We start from the raw sequence: 22,468 nt of genomic DNA on the forward strand, positions 1-22,468 counted from the left end.
CAGATGCCCTCTTCTGATCTCTGTAGGTACAGGGCTTGTATATAATGCGCAGACATATATGCAGGCAAAACACTCACGCATAAAAGAAAATAAATAAGTCTTTTAAAAGTAAACGTTTTCTGGAACAAGAGTATTGGGTTTAGAGGCAGGAATGAGGTAATAGGGAGCAGATAACAGAGGAAAGAATTGATGGCGGTGGGGAGAAGGAAAAGAAGTAAGGAGACAGAGAATGGAAGTAGTTTTAATTCACTGCAGATTCACATAACCTAATCTCCAGTCTAAGGAGACACTGACAGATGCCAATTTAATTCATGAAGACAGATGCACAGACTCTAAGTAAATACTAGAAAATAGCAGCCAGCATTATTTTAAAAGAATGACAAACTTTGGGCAAACTTGTTTTCCATTCCAAGACTAGAGGACCAGAGAGACAGATTAAGGGTGCTTTCTACTATTCCGGAGGACCTGGGTTTGGATCCTAGTAGCCAGGCTAGGTGGCTTAGAACTTCCTGTAACTACAGTTCTGGGGAATCCAAGACCTTTTCTGGCCTCAGAGGGCACTCACACACATGGGGCACATGGACATAACTACACACACACATACATACACATAAATAAAAATATAACCCAAGAATGAAGCATCTATTATTATCAATTTATAATTCTAAGATGTCACTATACGGAACCCCCCCCCCCCCCATAAGAGACTGTAACCAAATTTAACATTCATTCTTAATTCATAAGTATATCTGATGGTGAGTTTATAGCAAACATGTAGTCTGCCTGTTTACCCTGTGGAAGACCCTAGGCTAGCTATTTGATACCATGTGCTAAACACTAAGATGCAGCACCAACCAACAGCATCTTTGAGGTAAAAATAAACCATAAACAGCCGTTCCCACTCAAGTGTTGACAAATGCCCTCCCCATCACTTTGCCTTCTCTGGGAGAGCTAGCTGCTGGAACTGAACCAAAACATGAGTAACAGGTAAAGACACTCAAAAGCATTACGCTAGCATTAGTACCAAACAACAGGAATATAGATTATAGACTTTTAAAAACCCGAAAAAAATTATTAAGAGAACACATCATATTTCATGTCTTTCAAAAAGTTTGACAATGACATAACAGTAGAAAAAAGAAGAATTTTGGTGCTACTTCTGCTGAGATCATTACCACTGTACTACACCCCAGTCCTGGAAACTAATCTTAGAAAAGTTTATCTGTCTGTCTGTCTGACTAGCTAGCTAGCGATTCATTTATTTGCATGTTTGCCTATACACATTGTGTTATCTAGTTTTATACAAACTTGACACAAGTGAGGTTCATCAGAGAGGGAACCTCAATTTTAAAAAAAAAAATGCCTTCATAAAATTAAGCTGTAGGAAAGCCTAAAGGACATTTTCTTCATTAATGATAAATGTGGAAGGTCCCAGACCATTGTGGGTGATGCCACCCCTGGGTTGGATTCTATAAGAGAGCAGGATGAAGAAACAAACAAGTAATGAGAGAAAGAGAGAGGGAGGGGGAGGAGTAGGGGAGAGGGAAGGGGAGGGGAGGGGAGGGGAGGAGAGAGAAGAGAAGAGAAGAGAAGAGAAGAGAAGAGAAGAGAAGAGAAGAGAAGAGAAGAGAAGAGAAGAGGGACACGCTGAACACATCACAGGCAACAAGGCAGTAAGCAGCACCCCTCCATGGTCTCTGCATCACCTCCTGCCTCCGAGTTCCTGCCCTGTTTGAGTTCCTGTCCTGACCTCCTCCAATGCTGAACAGTGATATAAAAGTGTAATAACCCCTTTCCTTCCCAACTTGCTTTTGGTCATGGCACTTCGCTACAGCAATAGAAACACTAAGATACATGTCTCATGGTGTTGATGTAAAGGTCAGAGAACAACTTGCAGGAGTTGGTTATTTTCTCCCCTCTCCCCCAACTGCATAGATTCTGGGAACCCAGACTGTCTAGCTTTGAGAAAAATGTCTTTACCCATTGAGCCATCTCACCAACCCAAAGCTAATCATTTAATATCAGCAATGAATAGCTAGCTATTTGTGGCAGAGACTAAAGAAAGGGCAATAACACATTTCACCATCATAGAAAATTATTCAAAAGATCTAGTATTTTAGCCTCCCCTCCCCAAAAAAAAGGTAGGAACGTGTGAGTAAAACATATTTACTGACATACATTAAAATGACTGTGCATAGATAGCAATTTTTGGTATTATAATATAAAATTCTTTAAAAATTAACCTATCACACAAATACACACTAACAAATAAAATCTACCCTTGTTACAAATTTACTTTGACAAACGGATGCTAAAGTTTACGCAGAAGAATAAAAATAAAATGGCAAGAATAATTGGGCACTGGCCTAGCATTTGCAAACTGTAACCAGAAGAAGGGAGACTCGGGGGTTTAGATTAAGAGAGTCTTTGAACACTGGCGAGGCTCTGAGTCAGCCTTGACACTCTTTAAGCTTATTCTGAGAACATAATTAGACAGATATTCACAAATTTTTGTAGATGTTATTTACTGTAGAACTGTTTGTAATTGTGGTTAACAGAGTGTCATGGCACTCGTGAATAAATCGTGCTCCAACAGGGAGAGAAAGGCAAGGGGCAACGTAAAAGATCTCAGCTAGGTGTGGAGGCTTCCAACTGCAATCCCAGTACCCAAGAGGCTGAGTCAGGAGGATTGTCATGAGTTTAAGGCCAGCCTTAAATACACATTGAGTTCTGGGCCAGACTTATGACTGGCAGCCAGAGCTGGGTATAAGGTCAGATTAGGGGGATGTTGATGGCTTCCCACTGAGATTATAGCACCATGAATGGGCTTTTATTCAGAGTCTCTTTTAGAGGCTGGACTCTGAGCAGTCAGTGAATCCCAGTGTTGTGTGTATGTAGTTGCAGATTGTGGTACCCAGTTGGAAATGACTATGGAATGTTAGTTTTGTGCTTACTTGCCTTTCAGTTTCACTTTGTGCCGCAATGTAAATAAGCCTCGGGCATTACATCGCTGTGATGGGCTCTTCACACTTGACCGTTACAGGCCTGCAGTCAATTCTTAAGCAGAGAGATCTAGAATTGCCCACCCGAGTCTTACAGCGTTTTGTAAAAGAGGTAGAGCATGCTGCCCCTTGGTTTGCGGTCTCTGGGTCTCTCTCACCAGCCTCATGGAAAAAAATGGGTAGAGATTTAGGCCGTGCACAGACTGCCGGAGACCTCAGGCCTGGGACCATGGCCATTTGGATGATGGTACAAAATTGTTTAAAAGATGAGAGTTGTAGGCCCGCTGTCACTGCGGGGCAAGAGGCATTGAGTAAAGTCCAGGATAGACTATCAGAAGTCGAACAGAGCGAGAGGATGGGCGCGCGCAAAAAAAAAAGGCACCCCCCCAAGGGAAACGGACCTCCAGGTACGCTGCACAGCAGGAGAGTAGTTACCCACAAACCTTCAGATTTTCATTCCCTTATGCCCTCTAATATTAAGAAAAGGGGAGTCAGCTTGTACCCCGTAGATGACCTTGAGACTCTTAACATTGATAGCCCCGAGACTTCAGATGATGATGAGCGAGAAGGCTTGGACCCAAAGAAAGGCAGGGTCTGGGCTTTTCCTAAGTGCCATTGAGGCAGTACGGCCCATACCATAGAAAACGGAGGATCCGGTATGGGTTCCTCAATGGCCCCTTACCTCCGAAAAATTAGAAGCTGTTACCCAATTGATTAGAGAACAACTACAACTGGGTCATGTAGAACCCTCTACTTCACCTTGTAATACCCCCATTTTTGTGATTAAAAAGAAATCAGGAAAATGGCGATTGTTGCATGACTTGAGAGCCATCAATAAACAAATGCATTTGCTTGGCCCTATACAACGTGGCCTACCGGTTCTCACGGCGCTCCCAAAGATTGGTTTTTTTCCATACCTTTACATTCTCAAGATAGGCCTAGGTTTGCCTTTACCCTTCCTTCTATTAAGCAAATAGATGTTAAATCTTGATGACCACGGCCATACGGCGGCTGAAAGGCATTGCCTACCCATGGACAAACCAAGAGAGATGGTGAAATGGAAAGATGTCATAAAACTAATAAATGGAAAGGACCAGATCTTGTGTTGATCAGATCCAGGGGAGCTGTTTGTGATTTCCCTCAGGATGAAAATAATCCCTTCTGGGTCCCCAAGAGGCTCACTCGAAAAATGGTGGAGACTCCTGATGACAGCCCTGCTCCTGATGCTTTGAAACCAGAGAGTCAGAGGAGAGGCGAGATGGGTGATTCTGTCGGCATTCCTGAAACCAATTCCAGTGGAACATGATGCTGCAGTCTTCCCTAAGTTTTTCACCCCCGATATCAACTTGGGTGGGGGTGGGACTCTTTGGAACAATCCTTTGCTGCGGACTTGCGTTGCTTCTCTGGCTGGTTTGTAAGCTCAAGGCCCAAACAAAAGAGAGACAAGGTGGTTATTGCCCAAGCGCTTGTTGCTCTAGACCATGGAGCATCAGCCGATATCTGGTTGTCTATGCTTAAGCAGTAGGTCGCCGGCCAGACAGCTCTTGCACTCCTAGAACTTCGGTTCATTGCACAGGATTAAAGTGTCTGGCTTGAGCAGCCCATGAGGGATGCCGAGCTAAGCATCGCACTGAGAGCCCCGCGGGGTATCTCTGGGAGATATGTCATCTGGCGTGAGGGTTGCCTGCCCCAGTGTCCCTCCCTCAGAAAAACGGCAGAGTGACAGGTCAAGAGTACTATGGGCTACAAAAAGCCTACAAAAAGCCTAGCGGTTACTCCTGTACATGGTCTTTATACACCTTAATGAGGATTTGACTTCTATCTCCGCCCTCCTAATATGGGTGTCCTACTTTGCTTAAAGAATAAAAGAAAGGGGGAGATGTGGGGCGCTGCCTGCACATTCTCCATTACAAGATGGCGCTGACATCCGGCTGGAGTTAGCAGTAAACAAGTCATGTGCGCACACGCTGGGTAACTTTCCACTCCTTGAGCTCTGCCTCTCCCGTGGCATCATAGGGCCTGATGAGTTTCAACCAATCAGGGGGCTCCACGTCCAAGGCGAGGACTGATTCCTATATAAGGGGACGAGCTAGGTAGTTCGGGGTCTTCGTCTTCACGTGTTGCAAGCTTATGCTCTGCCTCTCGAGATGCATTAAAGCTTTACCGCAGAAGAATCCTATTTCGTGTGCCGTGTCGTTCTTGCTGGCGAGACGGTTGCGCGGGACAACACACCCCTCCTTCTTCAACCTAAGCCTGAACACCTGGGGCAAGCACACAGGACACTACCTCCCCTCTTCTATCATCCCCACAGCTCAAAGAGTCCCTTTCCGGTGCTCTGCTTCCCAGGCTAGATCCAGAGACCTGCATCAGTGAGCTTCCTGAGCATGTTAGTCAGCAAAAGAAATAGATGGATAGTGAGTTTCCTACCAACTCTCTGGTCCAGTGGGTAGATGTCAAAATGTACAGTCTATCCCATACAAGATCTGTGATCAGGTTGTGGTTCCCTGGCAGGGAAGCTGGACTAAATCGGAAGCCAAAAGAGAAATGCTTCCCCTCCCTTCTAACACTGTTCCTTCCCTGTGACAAGCCATGATATTCCTTGGCTGGGCTTCAACAGCATCCAGATGCTCAGATGCTCAACTTCACTAAAGGGCAGGAGGAAGGGGAGCCAGTCTAGACACACCAGACAAAGCTGTAGAAGGCAGGGGTGGGTGATGTGTACTGAGGAAGAGACCCTTTCAGAAGACTAGGGTTATGACTGGGACTCCACAGGTGGCAATGGGATGCGGCAATTTCTAGAGCAGAGAACATCAAAACCGAAGATGAGGAGCAGAGCTAAGGAAACTGTGCAGGACTGTGTGCCCTTCTCCCAGTGGACCGGGATCTAGTCTAGGAGATGTGATACAGGGTGGGTGGGAACTGAGATATATGGGTATGGGTGGCCACAGGACCCCAAGGTCTTCCTCACTTATCACTCTAATTCCTGTTTCAGTGGCAGTGACCCAATTCAAGCATCTTCCGGGTGGGGCCTCACCTCCATCTCAGTGTGAAAGAGACACACTTAAGGACAGCCTTTCCTCCCATAGCACTCGCTCACTGTTCAGACACCCATTTCTACAAAGCGTCACAGGGCCACTTGTAGTCCTCTGATGCAGTGCTTGGGCAGGTGTTTGTTTGTTTGTTTTGTTTTGCTTTGACTTGTTTTTTTTTTTAAACAGGGAACATGAACCCCATAGGACCCTGTATTCTGCGCAGCCACACATACTCAACAGAGAGCAGGGAGAGAGAAAGACCTGTCCCATCAGCACCCTGTATGAACGAAGCTCTCATTAGCATCTATTGTATGAACTGAATCACTTTGCCTCTGAGCATCAGTAGGATGCATTCTTTACAAGGCTGTCATTATTCCAAACCTATAAATGACACCCTTCACCTACCTCCTTAAGAAGCAAACTTTCCCACCAGCCCAGAAGAGATTGCTCCTTCAGAGAATAGAGGGGTTGGTATCTGTGCCCCAGGTGTGGTACTTGCAACAGGATGCAGGGAAGGAAGAGAAAGCAAAAAAAAGAAAAAGAAAAAAAAAAAAAAAAACACCTCCAATACTCAAGGAATCAGTCCCTGGCTGTCAGACACACCAAATAGGACTTGAGAATCTAATCCAACTTCTGACAACGCATCTGAAGTTCTTCAGATCAAACCAAAGCCAACAGAGACTGCAGTGCTTGAGAGCCTCTGCAGATATATTGTATATTTGAGCTAGTGGATCAGTTGAAGATGAGATTCCATGAATGGTCCCTTGCTGATTTCCCATGAGTGAAAGGCATCCCTTGCTAACAAAGTAGTAGGTACCACGACGAACAGCTCGGTATAGAAAGTGATCTGAGCAGCAGCCAGCCTATAGGAAAGGCTCAGTCTAGAGACCAAAACACTTAGGTCTTCTTGACCATGCATTTTTCTCAGGACAAATACTGTGCATTTCCCAGACAATAGTCAAGAACCCATCAGCTGTGGAAAGAAGAGGTAGAGAATGTGGCAGACCTTCAATGAGGAGGACCTGTGCTAAAGCCATCACCAAATTTCTCTCTTGCAGGAAGGAAGACTTGCCACCTGATCCAGAGACTGGGTTGCATTTAAATGGGATCATGAAGTGCTTGGAAGACCTAAGTCACTAACAGAGTCATGGAAAACAGTGAATCATCCAAATGGCATCCTGATTATTTTATTATAGGGAGTTTTGTTAATATGATCATATAACCAGGTGCCCCTTTTCATAGAGAAGTCTGAAGTAAACTCAGGGCAGAGACAAAATGACATCGCACAATTGTGGCAAACACTGCATTGTCCAGACAGGAGTCAATTTTTCTCGTTCCTTTTAGACAAACAATTATTTGTGAATAGAGATATTTTCCTGCTAAACCAAGGTCAGAAGCACTGCCTCCCACTGATTCCCTGGAAAGCAGCTAGAAAGCCTGGAGGTAGGGCAGCCATCTTGAGGTCATGAAGTAGCAAGCATAAATAGGAAGGCCAACTCAGGAAGAATGATGGAAGAAGAGAGGAAGAAGCATAGTTCTCAGAAGGGACTGCTGAGCACCCAAGCCATTCCAGAAACAGCCTGACCTTGAGACCTGGTTAGCAAAGAAAGCAATCTGTCTTCATTTGCTAATCACTAGCTGGCCAGGTATCTGTTACTTCAAGTTAGACATAACTCCAAGTGATATGAATTAATTTCACTCAACGTTTACTGGCCAATGGGAATGTGCACAGGGGAGGAGATATGCAAGTGTATGGTGCCATGGCATCAATATAGAGCTTTTCTGCAAACTACAGGTTAGCAGTTGAGCAAGTAAAATGTAGGAGAATTTTAAAGGGACTTAAAAGAAACATCCCCCTCCCCCCAAATCACACAGAAGCATCCAGGCACCTTGACTCTCTGTGATCTATGTCCTTGGTGCTCTGGGTCAGAGGGTTCAAAAACAGGTTTCAAGTGCTTTTTAGTCAAGCATTCTCGTTCACAATGTTTTATGACTCAAATAGCTGTATGGCTATCAAATAAATGAATGTACTGTTAACAACATACACTGAACTCCAGCTTCGCTATAGACTGTTTTCCAGCATACCTTCAGAAGGACATTAGAAATCAGAGAGGAAAAGTTAGTTCTCCTAAAGAACAGACAAATGTAAGATTGGCCGTCCCTGGGGTTCTGTGTTACTGAAATGTGACAAACTTCAAATTTTGATTATGCCCAACGTTGCCGGTCTTCCAGGGCTTGGCAACTGTACTTTTCCAGCATCTCTGCATTCTGAACCCATACTTGGGTTCACAGAGCCCGGTGATAGAGCTGCCTGTTTTGTGTGGTATGAGCTGACACCACTTCAGTATGACTCTCTCTGTTCACCTAACTCAGAACGGAAGGATTAACGTGGACAGTCTTCCATTTAGCATGAGGCGTCAGATTCACTGGTAAGTTCTGCATCAGACAACCCCATATTGAGGTTGACTGGAACTAAATAGAGAAGGAGAAAGAGAAACGAATCCCGAGTCTGAAGACTCAAGTCCAAGTCTTCGATTTATTATCTACTGGCTGCGTGATGACCGGAAAATCATGTACATTTCTGAAACCAGGATGAGCTAGTAAACATAAACCGTATCTTCTTCCTCCATAGATGGATATGGGGAACTTAGACTTGTGTAATCATTTGTGTTAAATGCTAAATATATATGTGTATATACTATAAACTTACTAAATTCTACAGCAGACCTTGTCTAAAGATACCAAACATCATTCATCCTTTTGCGGGACCCCTAGTTAGCTTGTAGCTCTGAGAACCAGAAAACCTATCTTCAGTTACTAAATGAGAATTCTGAAGGTGAATATGATTGGTTGAATGTAACTGTATCAGTTTAGCAAGTTGAAGCCAGATAACCAGCTCTGAAAGAAGTCCGAGGATGCTCAGAGCCAGAGGGTTCAAAATGTTTTCCAAGTCATGCTTTCTTGTTTAAATTTGTTTTGAAACCCTAAGTAGCTGTATGCCTATCAAAGAAATAAAGGTGTACGTGAAAATCTTTCTATTTAAATATCTCCAGGGTTAGGCAGATTCACTGTCCAATTCTACAAGGAATCCGAAATACAGAAAAGAGGAGGGAAGACTCCACACTTCACATGAGGTCAGCATTAGTCTGACAACAGATTAAATGACAAAAAAACGGAATGGCAGGATTCTTAAGAACACAGGTATAAACAGCACTCAGCATTTTAACAAACCCCACCCAATAATAACTCCAATAAAACATTATGACCGAGTGACATCTACCCCAGAAATCCAAGAACAGCTTAACATTTAAAACCAGTCAACATATTTACCCTGCTGTGTCACTGTAAGGGAAAGCCATGTGCTGCTATCTCTGTGGATACAGAAAAAATAAATAAATAAATAAATAAATAAATAAATAAATAAATAAATAAATAAAAATAAAAAACAACAAAAAACCAAAACAAAAAACCTTGACTGAGCCCAACATCAATTACTGCCCAAAATAGCAATTAAAAAACAAAACAAAACAAAAACACAAAACTTCATCACCATAATAAAAACATCTCTGTAAAACAGAGCTAAGCAGCAATCACTAAGTGGAAAGACGGGTTCCCTGGACAAAGCTGTCTCTGCTTCGGTCCAACATTGTGTAGGCAGCCCTTGCCAGTGCAATACGGCAGGAAAAAGCAACGAGAGGCTCCTAGGTATGAAAGGCCTGGTTAAGGGCGACGTGGTTTTTGTGAACAGAACCCCCAGGACTCCATGAATAGATAACAGAATGTAGATTGAGTAAGGGGAGTTTGCAAGCTTTCAGGTTATGAGGTTATTAATCACGTTATATGTACTAGCAACAGCTAGGAATGTGAATGGTCGGCTGTTTGTTGAAGGCGAGTGTAGACGTGGATTTAGGAAACTGTTCTCATTCTGATACTTCCTCTGATCCCTGGCATTCAAAGGCCTCAAGAGCATATTTCCCATTCTCTTCTCTGTCATCTTTCTCTCCTCCCATCGTACAACGACCCTAAAGGGAAGATCCATGCACTCCCAATATAAACTCTTATGTTTCTATCCTGGTGGTTTTTCTCAATTCACTCCAGTCCTATCTTGGCCAATGTCTCCAGAGCCCTGTGACATCTAAGTCTTTTCTACCCTTCAAGGTCACTGTAAACATCCAACACCTCTCAGGCTGCCAATTTGGACCATTCCAGACTCTTGGCCCCGTGCCTGCTATGCAGAAGGCCTTCCACAAAGCCTTGGAGAATAAATGAACTCACAGTATGCGTGCTGTTCAAATGGATTCACATGTTAGAGCTCTGATCGCTGGGATACATGACTCTCCTTTGTGCCCACCCCCACCCCCACCCCCACATCACCACATAAACTGGCTCAGGCAGCTTCTGCTGCCTCATCTTCCAAACAGCTGAGTGTTTAATGGTAGAGCACACCTACAGGCACAGTCACCTGCAGCATCAGCACAAAGGTGGCTCAACCTAGACTGTAAATTCCCTCTGACCAAGAAGCCCACTGTCATCTGTTCCAGTCATTTACACTGTATATTTTTCAGAATCCGCAGAACAACCAATAAATATAGGAGTTGATTTTGGATCCATGAATCTTAATCTACGTGGAGTAAAACTTTTACTCTTAGCAAATCCAGAACCCAGAGGCAACTGAGAATAAATTAAAAGGCGCTTCAGCAAATCTTTTCAGGATAACAGCAGAAGCAGAAATGCCACGGAAGCTTATATATTCTGAGGGTCCTGTGTAAGGGTGTACATGCCAAAAAGCCTCTCCCGGCTTAGAGAAGGCTCACCCAGCCTCTGGCTCACTCAGACCCACAGGTAAAGTTAGCCAACCCTAGCTACCCCTCCAACCTCCCAAACTCATAGAGAGCTTCTCTCACAGGTATTTGCCCAGAGAGCCAGAGTCTGCTAAAGAGAGCAAATGAAAATTCGGCCACCACCTTCACTGAAGTTCCCTCCTCCCATCCTCTTTGTGGTTCTTGGTCACAGTGACCTTAAATCTGTGAATGAAAATAATAATAATACTAATAATAAGGAGAAGAAGAAAAAAAAAAAAAACTGGGAGTTTGAAAGCAGGACCCAGCCAGGGGAGTGGAGGGAACCTGTCTGACAAGCTGAAAATACTGCCAAGGCAAATGATTTGACCTTGACCTTGAAAAGAAACCAACCCTTTTACATTTTGCCTGTGACTGAAAACAGAGGTAATGCCATTACTGACTTCCTAGAAGCGTCACCCCAGACTTCTTAGCCCACAGTCATAGAGGGGGGCTCCCTCCATTGCCCGTCTAGACTGCATCCGTGTTTATGGGCCACACCCACTGGTTTCCAGCAAGTCAGTGCTAGAGCTCTCGCACAGAAAGAAACCAGTGGGGCTGGATCTTCAAAACCCTCTGCCCAGAGCAAAAGGCCCCACCTTTGACAGCCACGAGCCCTATGAGACCGTAGCCTTGGCATTCTCACTGGGACCTTCCCACGTGACTGTAGGCAAGGGCTCAAGGCACAGGGACAACACTCAAGCCTAGGCTTCAAATGGCTCTCTTAGGGGAGAGGTATCCACCGAGTAGCAAGATCTGCTGGTTTCTTTCCAGAGAAAACAGGAGGTGCTTCATCGTCAGGAAAGAGCCACATCATACCTCTACAAAGGGTCTCCTCCTCAAGTCATGGGCAAGTGGCATCTCCTGCCTACTTCACCCATGAGCTTGGCCTTACCACCCTGCCAGCCTCTGCTAAGGCCCCATTTCCCTTTATCTAATTCTTAAGGGAAAGAAATGGCACATTTATTAAAGAGCAGGCTTATCTAGTTCATCCTGGATCTAAGCTGCTGTGAGAAGTCCCTGAGCTACATGCACACAGAAAGAAAGGCAAAGCTCCAATCCTGTCAGAAGGAAGAGGTAAGGGCTGGAATGGGGTCTCAGCATGCAGGTGTAAGTTCCACCCCAAGGGAGGTTCTTTCCGCTCCCCTCTGTAGAGTACGCTAGGGCTGAGGTAAATGCCCACACCCATATACCTTCTAGAATCCTGGCTCTAATCTTTTCTAATGCCGCAACCCTTTAATACAATCAATTCCTCATGTTGTGGTGACCCTACCCCCAACCATTAAATTAAAATGTAACATTTTCATTGTTACACCATAACTGTAATTTTGCTATGGTTATGAATGATAATGTAAACATCTACGTGTGTTTCCAGGTCTTAGGTCATCCCTGTGAAAGAGTCATTCGACTCCCCACTAAGGGCTCTTGACCCACAGACGGAGAACACTGCTGGAGACAGTTTTGTTCAAACCTCCACATATTTTATTCCGAATATGTGGCTTCTGAGTCTGACTGACTGTGCTGCCTTCTCTCCATTCAGCACCGAGGGGCTGAGAGCTCTGCAAATAGGACAGGAGACCCCAGACCTCCTAACAAACTCAAGGATGAAAAGAGCAGCCTCTGACTGGAGGGACAGGAGGATGGGGACTCTCCTGGCAGGTATCCTCTGGTATTAAGGCATGCCTGTAGAGCCCTGCTCTGGGGTATCCATGTCACCATTTACACTTAAAGAGCAAGATCTAGGAGCTGCCATGTTTACCTAACAGTGGCCCAGCCTCTGGCCTGGCCTCAAAGTTTTTTCAAGGATCCAGCTATCCAAGAGGACTGTGGGAAACAGATGTAGCCACAAATGTTCATCCTACCTGGTAGCTTTTAACACTATGCTTTCTGGTATGAAAGGCCATATGGTCCTTCCTCTTCCCGAACGCCTGTGACACAAACCCTTAATTGTCTCCCAGGAGCTACTATTCCCTATACAAGATATTCCCATTTTAACTTGAATTCATCATTTAAAGACCATTGGCTAAACTGATGAAAGGAGTGAGTGGTGGGGTTGCTTTAAGTAAGGATCTGATCAGACCTGTAAAGAAGTGGGACATGGGAAGAAACTGGAAGGGGGCTTGGGTGGGCCTACAGGGAGGGAAGAGAAATGACTAGTTTAATTACTCTTTGGTGAAAAGATCAAGGGTCCAGCACTCAAATACTTCCGTCCAAGTAGCCAAGTCTGTGCAGCAGCCAAGCAGGGTGACATTCCTGGAAAGGAAGACACAATGGGCATGGCTGGTCTGGCCAGCTGCTGGAGGGGACAGCTCCTGGGTACCAAATGTTCCAAAGCCACTTTGTACTGGGTAGGGCTATTTGTGGTTAACTAATCTTAGTTGTCAGTTTAATACACTTGGGAGACGGGAACCTAAATAGAGGAATGGCTTGTGGGCATGTCTGTGAAACGTTTTCTTGTTTACTGATTGATGTACATAGACCCAGCCTACTGTGGTTTTTGTCACTTCTGGGAAGGGTGGTCTGCATTGTATAAAAACAGTGGCCAAGCAAGCAAAGGGGAGCAAGTCAGTAAGCAGCACTCCTCCATGGCCTCTGCTTCAGTTCCTGCCTACAGGTGTCTGCCTTGAGTTTCTGCCCTGACTTCCCCCAGTGATGGACTGTAATCTGTATGCCAAATAAAGCTTTCTCTTCCCAAGTTGCTTTTGGTTATGGTGTTTATCACAACAGAGAAATGAACAAGAACAGTGATCCCTCCCTGCTATTGCCATAAAAGATAGCTTCTGGGCAATATGGAATTACAAAGTAGGAATCCACTTGCCATACTAAGGATGGTAATGAGACCCCAGGATCATAAGGTAGTGTGAATGGAGAGAGTGAGTTCCAGACGTTACTGTCCAGAGTTAAATCCTATCTAGATCCTGGGCCTTATGGATGGGAGACCCTATGTCATTATGGTCCCGCCATTTATGTCCCAGAAAAATAGCATTCACATAAACACTTCAGGATAGCTCCTGTACACAGATAGGGCTCCTGGGGTCACCAACTGCTTAGGCTACTTCTCTACCTGCTTAAAACCTTCGTGAAGTTGCTTTAGGGAATCACTGAGAGAACTGCTCTATGCTGAGCAAACAGTAGCCCCCATGGATGTCCTCCAAGTAGCCTCAGGCCCATGCAGAAGGCCACCAAAATCATTTAAGATTCTCAGCTACAAGACAAGTTTCACACTACTGGAATGGGCCCGAGTGCCCTGTCTGTAACTCCTCAGAGCTGTATTTTAGGGCCAGTCTGTCTCTGTTTATATAGGACATTGCAGCGTCCTCTTGTCTATGGGATCACAGACAAGTAAAAGCTTCTACTATCCCAAGTCTCTGTTTCTTCCCCTATGAAGTTGGCATGATAGTGTTTGGCTCATAGAGTCCTTTCAAGATTAAAATAAGTCAGCCAGTGGGGGGGGTGCTTTAAAAAGTCCTCAGGTTTTCCAGGCCAGTCAGGCTTATGAATATTTACAGCAGTACATTGCGACTCATGGCCAGGAGAAGAGGAATATACTAGGTTTCCATAGGCACTGATGTGCTTATTCTTTAGCGCCATCATGGGACTCAGTTTACCTGCTGCTATGCCTAGGGACCTAGTAGATTTTTCAGACACAAGGGTGGGGGGGGTTGGTCTCCTACTTAGTTCCTGAACAGTCAGGACAAAGCTCATGGATGCTGGGCTCTGAGACAGGCCAGGAGAATGAGAGATGTGCTAGAATCAGTAAAGCACTCAAGCCTCGGGGCACATGTAGTGTATTCTGCTGTCTTCGTTTACAGAATGGGAAACTGAGACACAGAGAGAGCCAGGAAATAGATCTGAACTGAACCAACACTCTTCATTGATTGGAGTGTCCATTGCTTCTCTTTAGGATCCTGAAACCCAGATGCCATGGGGAAGAAGAGGGATGTAGAATCAGAGGCCTAGGATGATGTCTAGAAGAAGAGGTGAAATTTAGAGAAGCTGACAAGAAACTCCTCCAGGCAGAGCAGAGAGCAGGATGCTGCTGAGGCAGCAGAAGCCACTAGGAATGTATCCCCACTAGAACCAATTTGTCCAGGAGTCCAGAGCTTTGGTCCCTGAGGAAGTGGCCTAGGACACTTGTATATCCAACAGGAACCAGTTGCAGGGATACTCTCTACATCTAAAGCTGTGCAAAGGAGGCTTGCTAGACCTGATCCAATGTCTAGGTTGATGCCATCTAGGTTGCCTGTATTTGGTGGGACTTGAACCCCACCTATAGGAACCACTGAATCACTGTGACGCCTCTGCAGGGAAGCAATACCTCTCTTCCCAGATGGTGGGAGGGCCTTTACTCTAATCACTGTCAATACTTGAACTCAGGCTGAGGCTAGGTACTGTTGACCTTGGTATCAGATCCTTTCAACGGAATAAAATGTGAATCACTAAGCTACACTTGCCTTTGAACACTTTGATAACTGCAAATTAAAAAGAGATTAAGACAATCAACTTCGATACGTAAAGCTCACCAACCTCGACTGCTGAGACCAACACTCTGGCCAAAACACACTTAAGATAGCATCCCCTTCCTTGAAAAAGCTATCCTAATATACTGGACATTGGTATTCACATTGATTCTGGTGCTGTTTCCCACCCAGATGACAAATGTGAACCTCCAATTTCTCTCTGGTTAGGGCCAGGTTGGGATAATCAACCTCAGCCACCCCAACATGTCATGAGGCTGCCAACTCAGAACAAAATATTCTTTCTCCTTCAGATGACTGATATATAAAAGAAAGCCTACTTCCCACCCAGATAAGAGGTAGAGTGTACCCAGATGTTCCCCTGAGTTCAAGGGTATAACACATCTTTCTAACTTAATAGTCAGTTCTAAGCTTGTCCCAGACAAAAGACTCTGGAACACTTTCCATGAGGAGTCAGCTAGCTCCCTGTGACTATTAGCTTTAGGTCAGCCGCAGAGGCCAAGGAGCTCACAGTCCTTCAGAGAGAGCAGAGCCAACCATTGAGTGTTCAAGTCAAATAGCCAATCCTATTCCCCAGGGCCTTCCAGCTACAGATCCCATTGTTTGACATGTACTTTCTACTAAACAGGCACCAAGCAGTTAGGGGCTTCTTGGTGGTATGCCTGGTTTGAGGAACCCAGAGCAGTGATAACGAGATAAAATCGTTGCCTATACAGAGTGTAATTTACCTTCTGGTTAAGACAGGGACTGGAAACAAGAGAGCATATGTGTGATCTTAGCTGGGGCAGGTTCACAGGAGACAGCAGAACGGTGGTGCCAACAGGTGAGGAGTCCACACAGGCCTGTGTGAACATTGATGTCACCTCTCAAGTGTCTGATGCTAGGACATTCAGAGTCATGTCACAGAGAGGGACAATACCTTCAGGTCAGAATATATAGAACAAGGGATGGAGGGGGAAGGATAGGGAAGTCAGTGAACTGATTGTCTTGCAAGTGTGAGGACCTAAGTTTCCTCTCAACACTCATGGAAAACAAATGAGAAACAACCAGTGTGCTCATGGCTGATACTGGTTTTCTGCGGTCAGAGTCTGTCTGAATTCTCAAACTGATTTATCTTGAACCGCAAGAACAACTTCATGGTCTCTTACAAGGGAGTCAGAAGGGTGTGACCACAAACTGTACTCAGAGGTACTACAAGCATACCCACGCTTCTCCTTGCTTCTCACACTCAAATTGTTAAGCTTTTCCAACCAGCAGTACAGGGCCTTGTTCTGCACCTGAGATTCTGGGGTACTGCAGGTCCCCAGGGTTCATGAATTCCTAGCCAATGCCAGGCAGCTGGTTCCAGGACAGCATGTTGAATGGTAGAACCACTCCATGCTCTGGTGCCTGCCTCTTTAATATCCCTCTAGGACCTCAGCTACTCTACTACAATTGGTGGGCAGTTGATCTAACGAGTGGGAATATCACAGTAAATTTCCACTTTGTACGTGTGCCCAAAAGTTCTGTTTAAAAGGCTGCTCAAATTGCAACGTCGTGTGGCAAAAGGACAGCCTCTATTTGGAAAAGCATCCTGTTTGATACAAGCTACAGAAGATGAAGCTTGTTGTGAAATCGCTTGTACATTTCAGCTCCACTACTGAGAATGCTTCCCAGGCATTCTCGTCCCAAAGAGCTAAGATGGGGAGTTGTAATTTGAGAAATACGAGGAGGGATTCTTGAAACAGAACTGAGTCATATAAGCAGTGCCTTTTCCTCTCAACTCGCCAGAAGAATATATATATATAAAAAAGAAGAGATGAGAAAGCTCCCTGCCCAGTGAAGGGTATTTAAGGGCAAATCGAGACTGTTCATTGAATCTGTCTGTAAATGAGACAGAATAAAATTTGAACGGAAGGTTGAGAATCAGCACTCATGGGCACTTTGATGCCTGGGTGGCCAGAAATTTCAGTCATGAGCACAGTTCTTGGGGGAGACTAACTTCGAATGATAAATCTTCAAATAAATAAAAACCCTCACAGCTGCCAAGAACATTAAAGTTAGTAACAGTTTTCAATTGGGCAATCCCCAGAGCCGACTTATTCCAAACTTTGTATTAGAGGATACTTTAGACACCCTCCGTATGTTCAAACCACACCCTTCACATCAATTACACCATGATATCTGAGAATGGGCCTTAGCTGTCCTTAATTTTTATGGCTTCCTACAGGATTCCAACATGTAGACAAGATGGGAGATTTGGGCATTTAGTGTCTTTGCACATAACAGGGACAGGATCCAACTAGACCCGGGATTCTTCACTATGGCTACATGGCAGAACCACCTTGTGGAAGATTTTAAAACATTATGTCTGCTAATCTGTAGAAATTCTGCCTGCTCTGTGTCTCTTGGATTTTTAACATGTTCCTAAGTGTCTGTGATGTGTACATCAGTAGGTGGCCACTGCTCCAGATGCTTCTACCAAGATTCGCTCTCCTGATCCCATGTTAAGGATCTAGTGTATTCCGTGTGAAAATGCACTGGAGAAGTTTTCAGTCCAGCAAATTCACTCATCTTTACATGTGAAGCAGGGACACCTAACTTTGGAGGGGCCAGTGAATCCCTTTAATCCTCTACAAACTATTGGCTGGGTGAATACGTATCTCTATTCATGGGCATACATATTCAGAGAACACCTTTAGCTTTTATGAGACGCTCAAAAGATTTAAGACTATTCTCTTAAAGGCAAAAGTAAATTTATAGATTCAAGAGAATTAGAACATAAATGGGGTAAATCTTATCTCAGCTACAATTAGGATTTGGGCACATCTACTGCCGCCTAGTGGCTTTACATCCTTATTGCAGGCTTAGCTCAGACCTGGATAAAGTGAGAGATATTAAGGTAACAGATGTGAAGAGTCCAGATCCAAAGCAGAAATTGTGTGTCTGAGAGTAAGATCCGAACTAAGCTAGATGATAATTCTCCCGGGGTTATAACCTTGCAAACATACTGCTAAGTGGGCTGTCCATTCAGAGAATTTACATTACTGTCCCTAACTGGGGAAGGATTGAATGTGTTTTTTCTTTGTATCCTGACTTTTGTAATCAGTTCGTCTTAGTTTGAATCCTGATATTCTCTTACCCACTGTGTGACCTTAGGAAATGTTGCTTAACTTTTACATTCCTCATATAAAGTAGGAGATAAATATTTCCAAGATTGCTACAAAGAATAAATAATAACATACCTATAGAAGCCTCTGAAAAATATTTAGATCAATATCCCAACATATTACTGGCATTTGCAGGTTTTTCTTTTCTTGTTAGTACACCCTACTGATCTTGTCCAAGTTACTGAGTTTCCTAAACTAATTCACTGCAAAAGTAAAGCAAAACCAGCCCAGTTTCCTTTACAGTATTATCATGATGATGAAACGAAATAGCAAACGGTGGCCCAGCCCTCCACATCTGAAGATACACATGCTACTGCAGGATCCAGCCAGCCACACAAATCAACCCAATGGGATTCAACCCACCCTAAATCAAAGCGATTAGTCCAAATTGGGCCTTGCTGAACAACCACACATGTTTCCTCGTCATTATTTCCTAAAGCCCTTGGCAGAGCAAGCAAGCTTCATAGTGTTGGTGTTGTATTAATGTTCTTGGGAATCTGGAAACCACTTAAACAGGAGGATCTGTGGGGGCACTCTGCCAACACCATGCCATTCATATATAATTATATAAGGGACCTGGACATCTGTAGAATTTGGTATCCTCCGGTGTCTCAAATCCAGTTCCCTACTTATATAGGATACTTCAACCTACATCATTCATATCTCACAGGAAATGGCCACCCTAAAATGCAGATACCATTCCTGTCCTCCTGGGTTCCAATAGCTGAGCAGTTTCTGTATCCGAATGTAGCCTTTATTCTTACACATCTGGCACTCGGGACAGGGCCAAGCGGGCCTGTCACATGCATAAATGGGCAACCACCATGGCAGCTGCAAGCTCTATTCCGCATTAGAGAATTACACCAGCCACTAGAGAAATCACAGATGGGCCATCAGCCCTTGTCTGTCCCAGAGCTGTTCTCTCTCATACCAAACCTTTCCAGAAAGATAGTCCCCAAACTCTCACACAAGCCTGCCCTGTCTATCCACCACTGCACAGTGCTCCACAGCCTGCCCAGCCACAGCAGAATCATGACCAGAACCTCTCAGCCGCATCAGTACAACTTAGAGATGATCAGCTCTCACTTACCTGGAGTCTGCTTGGCTGTGCGCACAGGGGTGTAGTGGTTTTTGGAGGTTGATCGGACCGGCGTGTTCTCTTTGGGAGAGGTTTCAATGGCCGAGATGGTTTCTCTTTCACAGTGTGCTATGGGGATTGGTCCCTGTTGTCTTAGGATGTCAGCCAGAGCCCTAAACATGGAAAGTACACATTGAGCATCACTGAGCATGAGCGTACAACCACAAAGAGACAAGCTTACAGTCATAAGCACTCAGTTTTGAAACCATATGGAAGGAGCCAGAGATACAGCCCTGAGCACTCGAAAGAGTTTTGTCTTTCGATAGCCTCGTGTCTCAATGGCCCTCCAGAAAAAGGTGGACACTACAGGCCTTACAAAGAACAGGAAGTTACTATCAATCAGGTGGCCCAACCCCTCTATCCCCAAATATATGTCATGGAGCATGTGTTAGAAATGACTGCCTTGCAGAAGTGCAGCCAGCATGCAGCCTACAGCCCCGGCTGCTAGAAAAAAATCTTGTCTTAAGTGCCAAGATAGGAAGGACAAACTTTTCAAAGACAAAGATCAGGATGTGTGGATGGGGGCAGACAGTGAGGGTAAACACATTTCAGATGACGAGACATGTACGAATGGGAAGGGACACAGAGGAACTGCCAGAGCAAAGACAAGAGACTCAGGGACAAGAGCAATGGCTCGATTGACTCACACCAAGCTTCTGCTTCCAAACACGTGGGGACACACAGCAGGCATCAGCCGCTGCAGGGACGAGTGGAAAGGTGCCTACTTCTGTCCTCTGGTGACTCACAAACTAAAGCAAGTCCCTCTGCCACCAGGGTTTAGACGGGAATCCCTCTTTATATGTGACGTGAGATACCCACTGGCCCTGGGAAAGAGGGACACTGGGGAATGATCGACGGGAGCAGCAGAAGAGTGTGGCCAGCCACCGCAGAGCAGAGCAACTCCTTGTCATTGTCAAATCATTCCTGGTAAGGCTCTAAGCCTCAAGTTTTGCATGAAGGAGGAAAAACCCCTTCTGTCTTCTCAGTGTCTCCCTAAGGCACCGGCCTCCAAAGCCTTTCATCTGAGATATCCCAGACCTTCCCGTGGCTTCTCTTATCCCCATGTCCAAAGTTCCATCCTCCTGGAAAGTGACAACCACGGCCCCTTAGATGTATCTAAGTGAACTGCTCCCTGCTGCCGTGCTGCTGGTGACACAGTGAGCCCGTCTTGAAGAGCTGCAAGTTGGCGATCTTATCAATTAGTGGCACATATACAGCAACTTCACATTTTCCAGTCCTTTCCCCTAGCTGGCCTTCTGTTCTCCCAGCCTGTCAAAGAAAGAACAGGCACTTGCCACCCACCACACTCACTCTGCAGCGAGGGCCAAACAGAAGCCAAGTATTCTGTGAAGGAAACTCAGCTAGCCTAGGGCTCGGGGTTGGTCTCGAAAGCCATCATTCGGGGCCTGAGAAGAAAAAAGGACAATGTCTCCCAAAAAGGTCTCTCAGCTCTGCTGCTGACCAACCACAGATGTTCAGCAGATCTTAATCTTTGATACAGAAATTTAATAATTTTCCCTGTCAGTGAAGCACCAGATTTATACAAAGACAAGCTTTAAGATCTTTCCTGATTATGAAACTGAGTTCTCTCAGGCATGTTTTTCAACCCGACATCCATGTTTGCTATCTTCATTTCTTCACCCTGATAATTATTAGAGACATCTTCCCATCATCTTTCCATGATTTAAAAGACTGAATTACAGATTACGATAAATGTAAAGACCAAGGGAATATAACTGAAAACTCAAGCACAAATGTCTACATTTACAGTTAATTCTAAACAAAAAAAAAGAAAAAGAAAAAGAAAAAAGAAAGCCAAACATTAGTGCTGGAAAGAGGACTCAGCGGGGCCTGGAGAGACAGCTCAGTGGTTAAGAGCACTGATTTCTCTTCCAGAGGTCCTGAGTTCAAATTTCAGCAACCACGTGGTGGCTCACAACAAGCTGTAATGAGATCTGATGCCCTGGTCTTGTGTGTCTGAAGACAGCTACTGTCTACTTACACATAATAAGTAAATAAATCTTTTTTTTTAAGGTGCTTGCAATGTTAACCCAGAACCCAGGTTGGATGGCTCACAGTTGTCTGTAACTCCAATTCCAAATGACCCAACACCCTCTTCCGGTCTCCTTGGGCATATATATGGTGATATAAGTTCATGCAGTCACACATATATGCATACACATTAAAAACACACATCTTTAAATTTTTAATTGAATTTTTTAAAATGCCAAATATTAGTAGAAACGAACGATTTTTTTAAATGACTAAGAGTTACTAGTTTTCCCTGATAGATCTTAATATCACTCTATACATACAAATTTATTCAAATGGGATCCTCCACATAAACATTATTCCAAGCACCATAAAGTCTTAAAATAAAAATGTAAGTCATTGTGGCTTCTTAATCTGGAGATGATTTCGGAGAGTCTAAGAGAAATAGCAATGTAAGAATAAGTGGAGACATTAGAACCATCACGGGCTCAGAGGAAGCCTACACAGAAGCTGATGCAACCCACAGAATGGGAGAAAATGCTTGTAAAACATCTTATAGGTAGCTGGAGAGATGGCTCAGCAGTTAAGAGCACTTGTTGCTCTTGTAGAGGACCCAAGTTCTGTTCCTAACACAGTAGTGGTGGCTCATAAGCATTCATAACCCCAGTTTCAGGGGATCCAACAGATGCCTTTCTGACCTGTGCTGGCATCAGACACACACTAGGTTCCCACATATACATTTGAGCAAAACACTTACACACATAAAATACGTCTTAAAAAAAAACCTACAGAAAGAATCTTAAATTTCACTAAAACACTCTTTAGTTGTATAATGAATA

General features: G+C 44.5%; 1 protein-coding gene across 4 annotated transcripts in view; it reads right to left on the reverse strand.

Moving 5' to 3' along the window:
* The window catches only part of SHISA6 (shisa family member 6), a gene marked incomplete at both ends in the record, with an annotated part of 275,963 nt that overhangs the window by 234,302 nt on the left and 19,193 nt on the right, over nucleotides 1–22,468 (reverse strand). For all 4 annotated transcript variants that reach the window (XM_080924420.1, XM_080924419.1, XM_080924418.1 and 1 more), the window contains one exon: nucleotides 19,590–19,750. In XM_080924420.1, coding sequence (XP_080780546.1) covers nucleotides 19,590–19,750 — 161 coding nt within the window. The remainder of the gene's footprint in view (nucleotides 1–19,589; nucleotides 19,751–22,468) is intronic.

This window comes from Micromys minutus (assembly GCF_963924665.1).
Source record: "Micromys minutus genome assembly, chromosome: 10".
Classification (NCBI taxonomy): domain Eukaryota; kingdom Metazoa; phylum Chordata; class Mammalia; order Rodentia; family Muridae; genus Micromys; species Micromys minutus.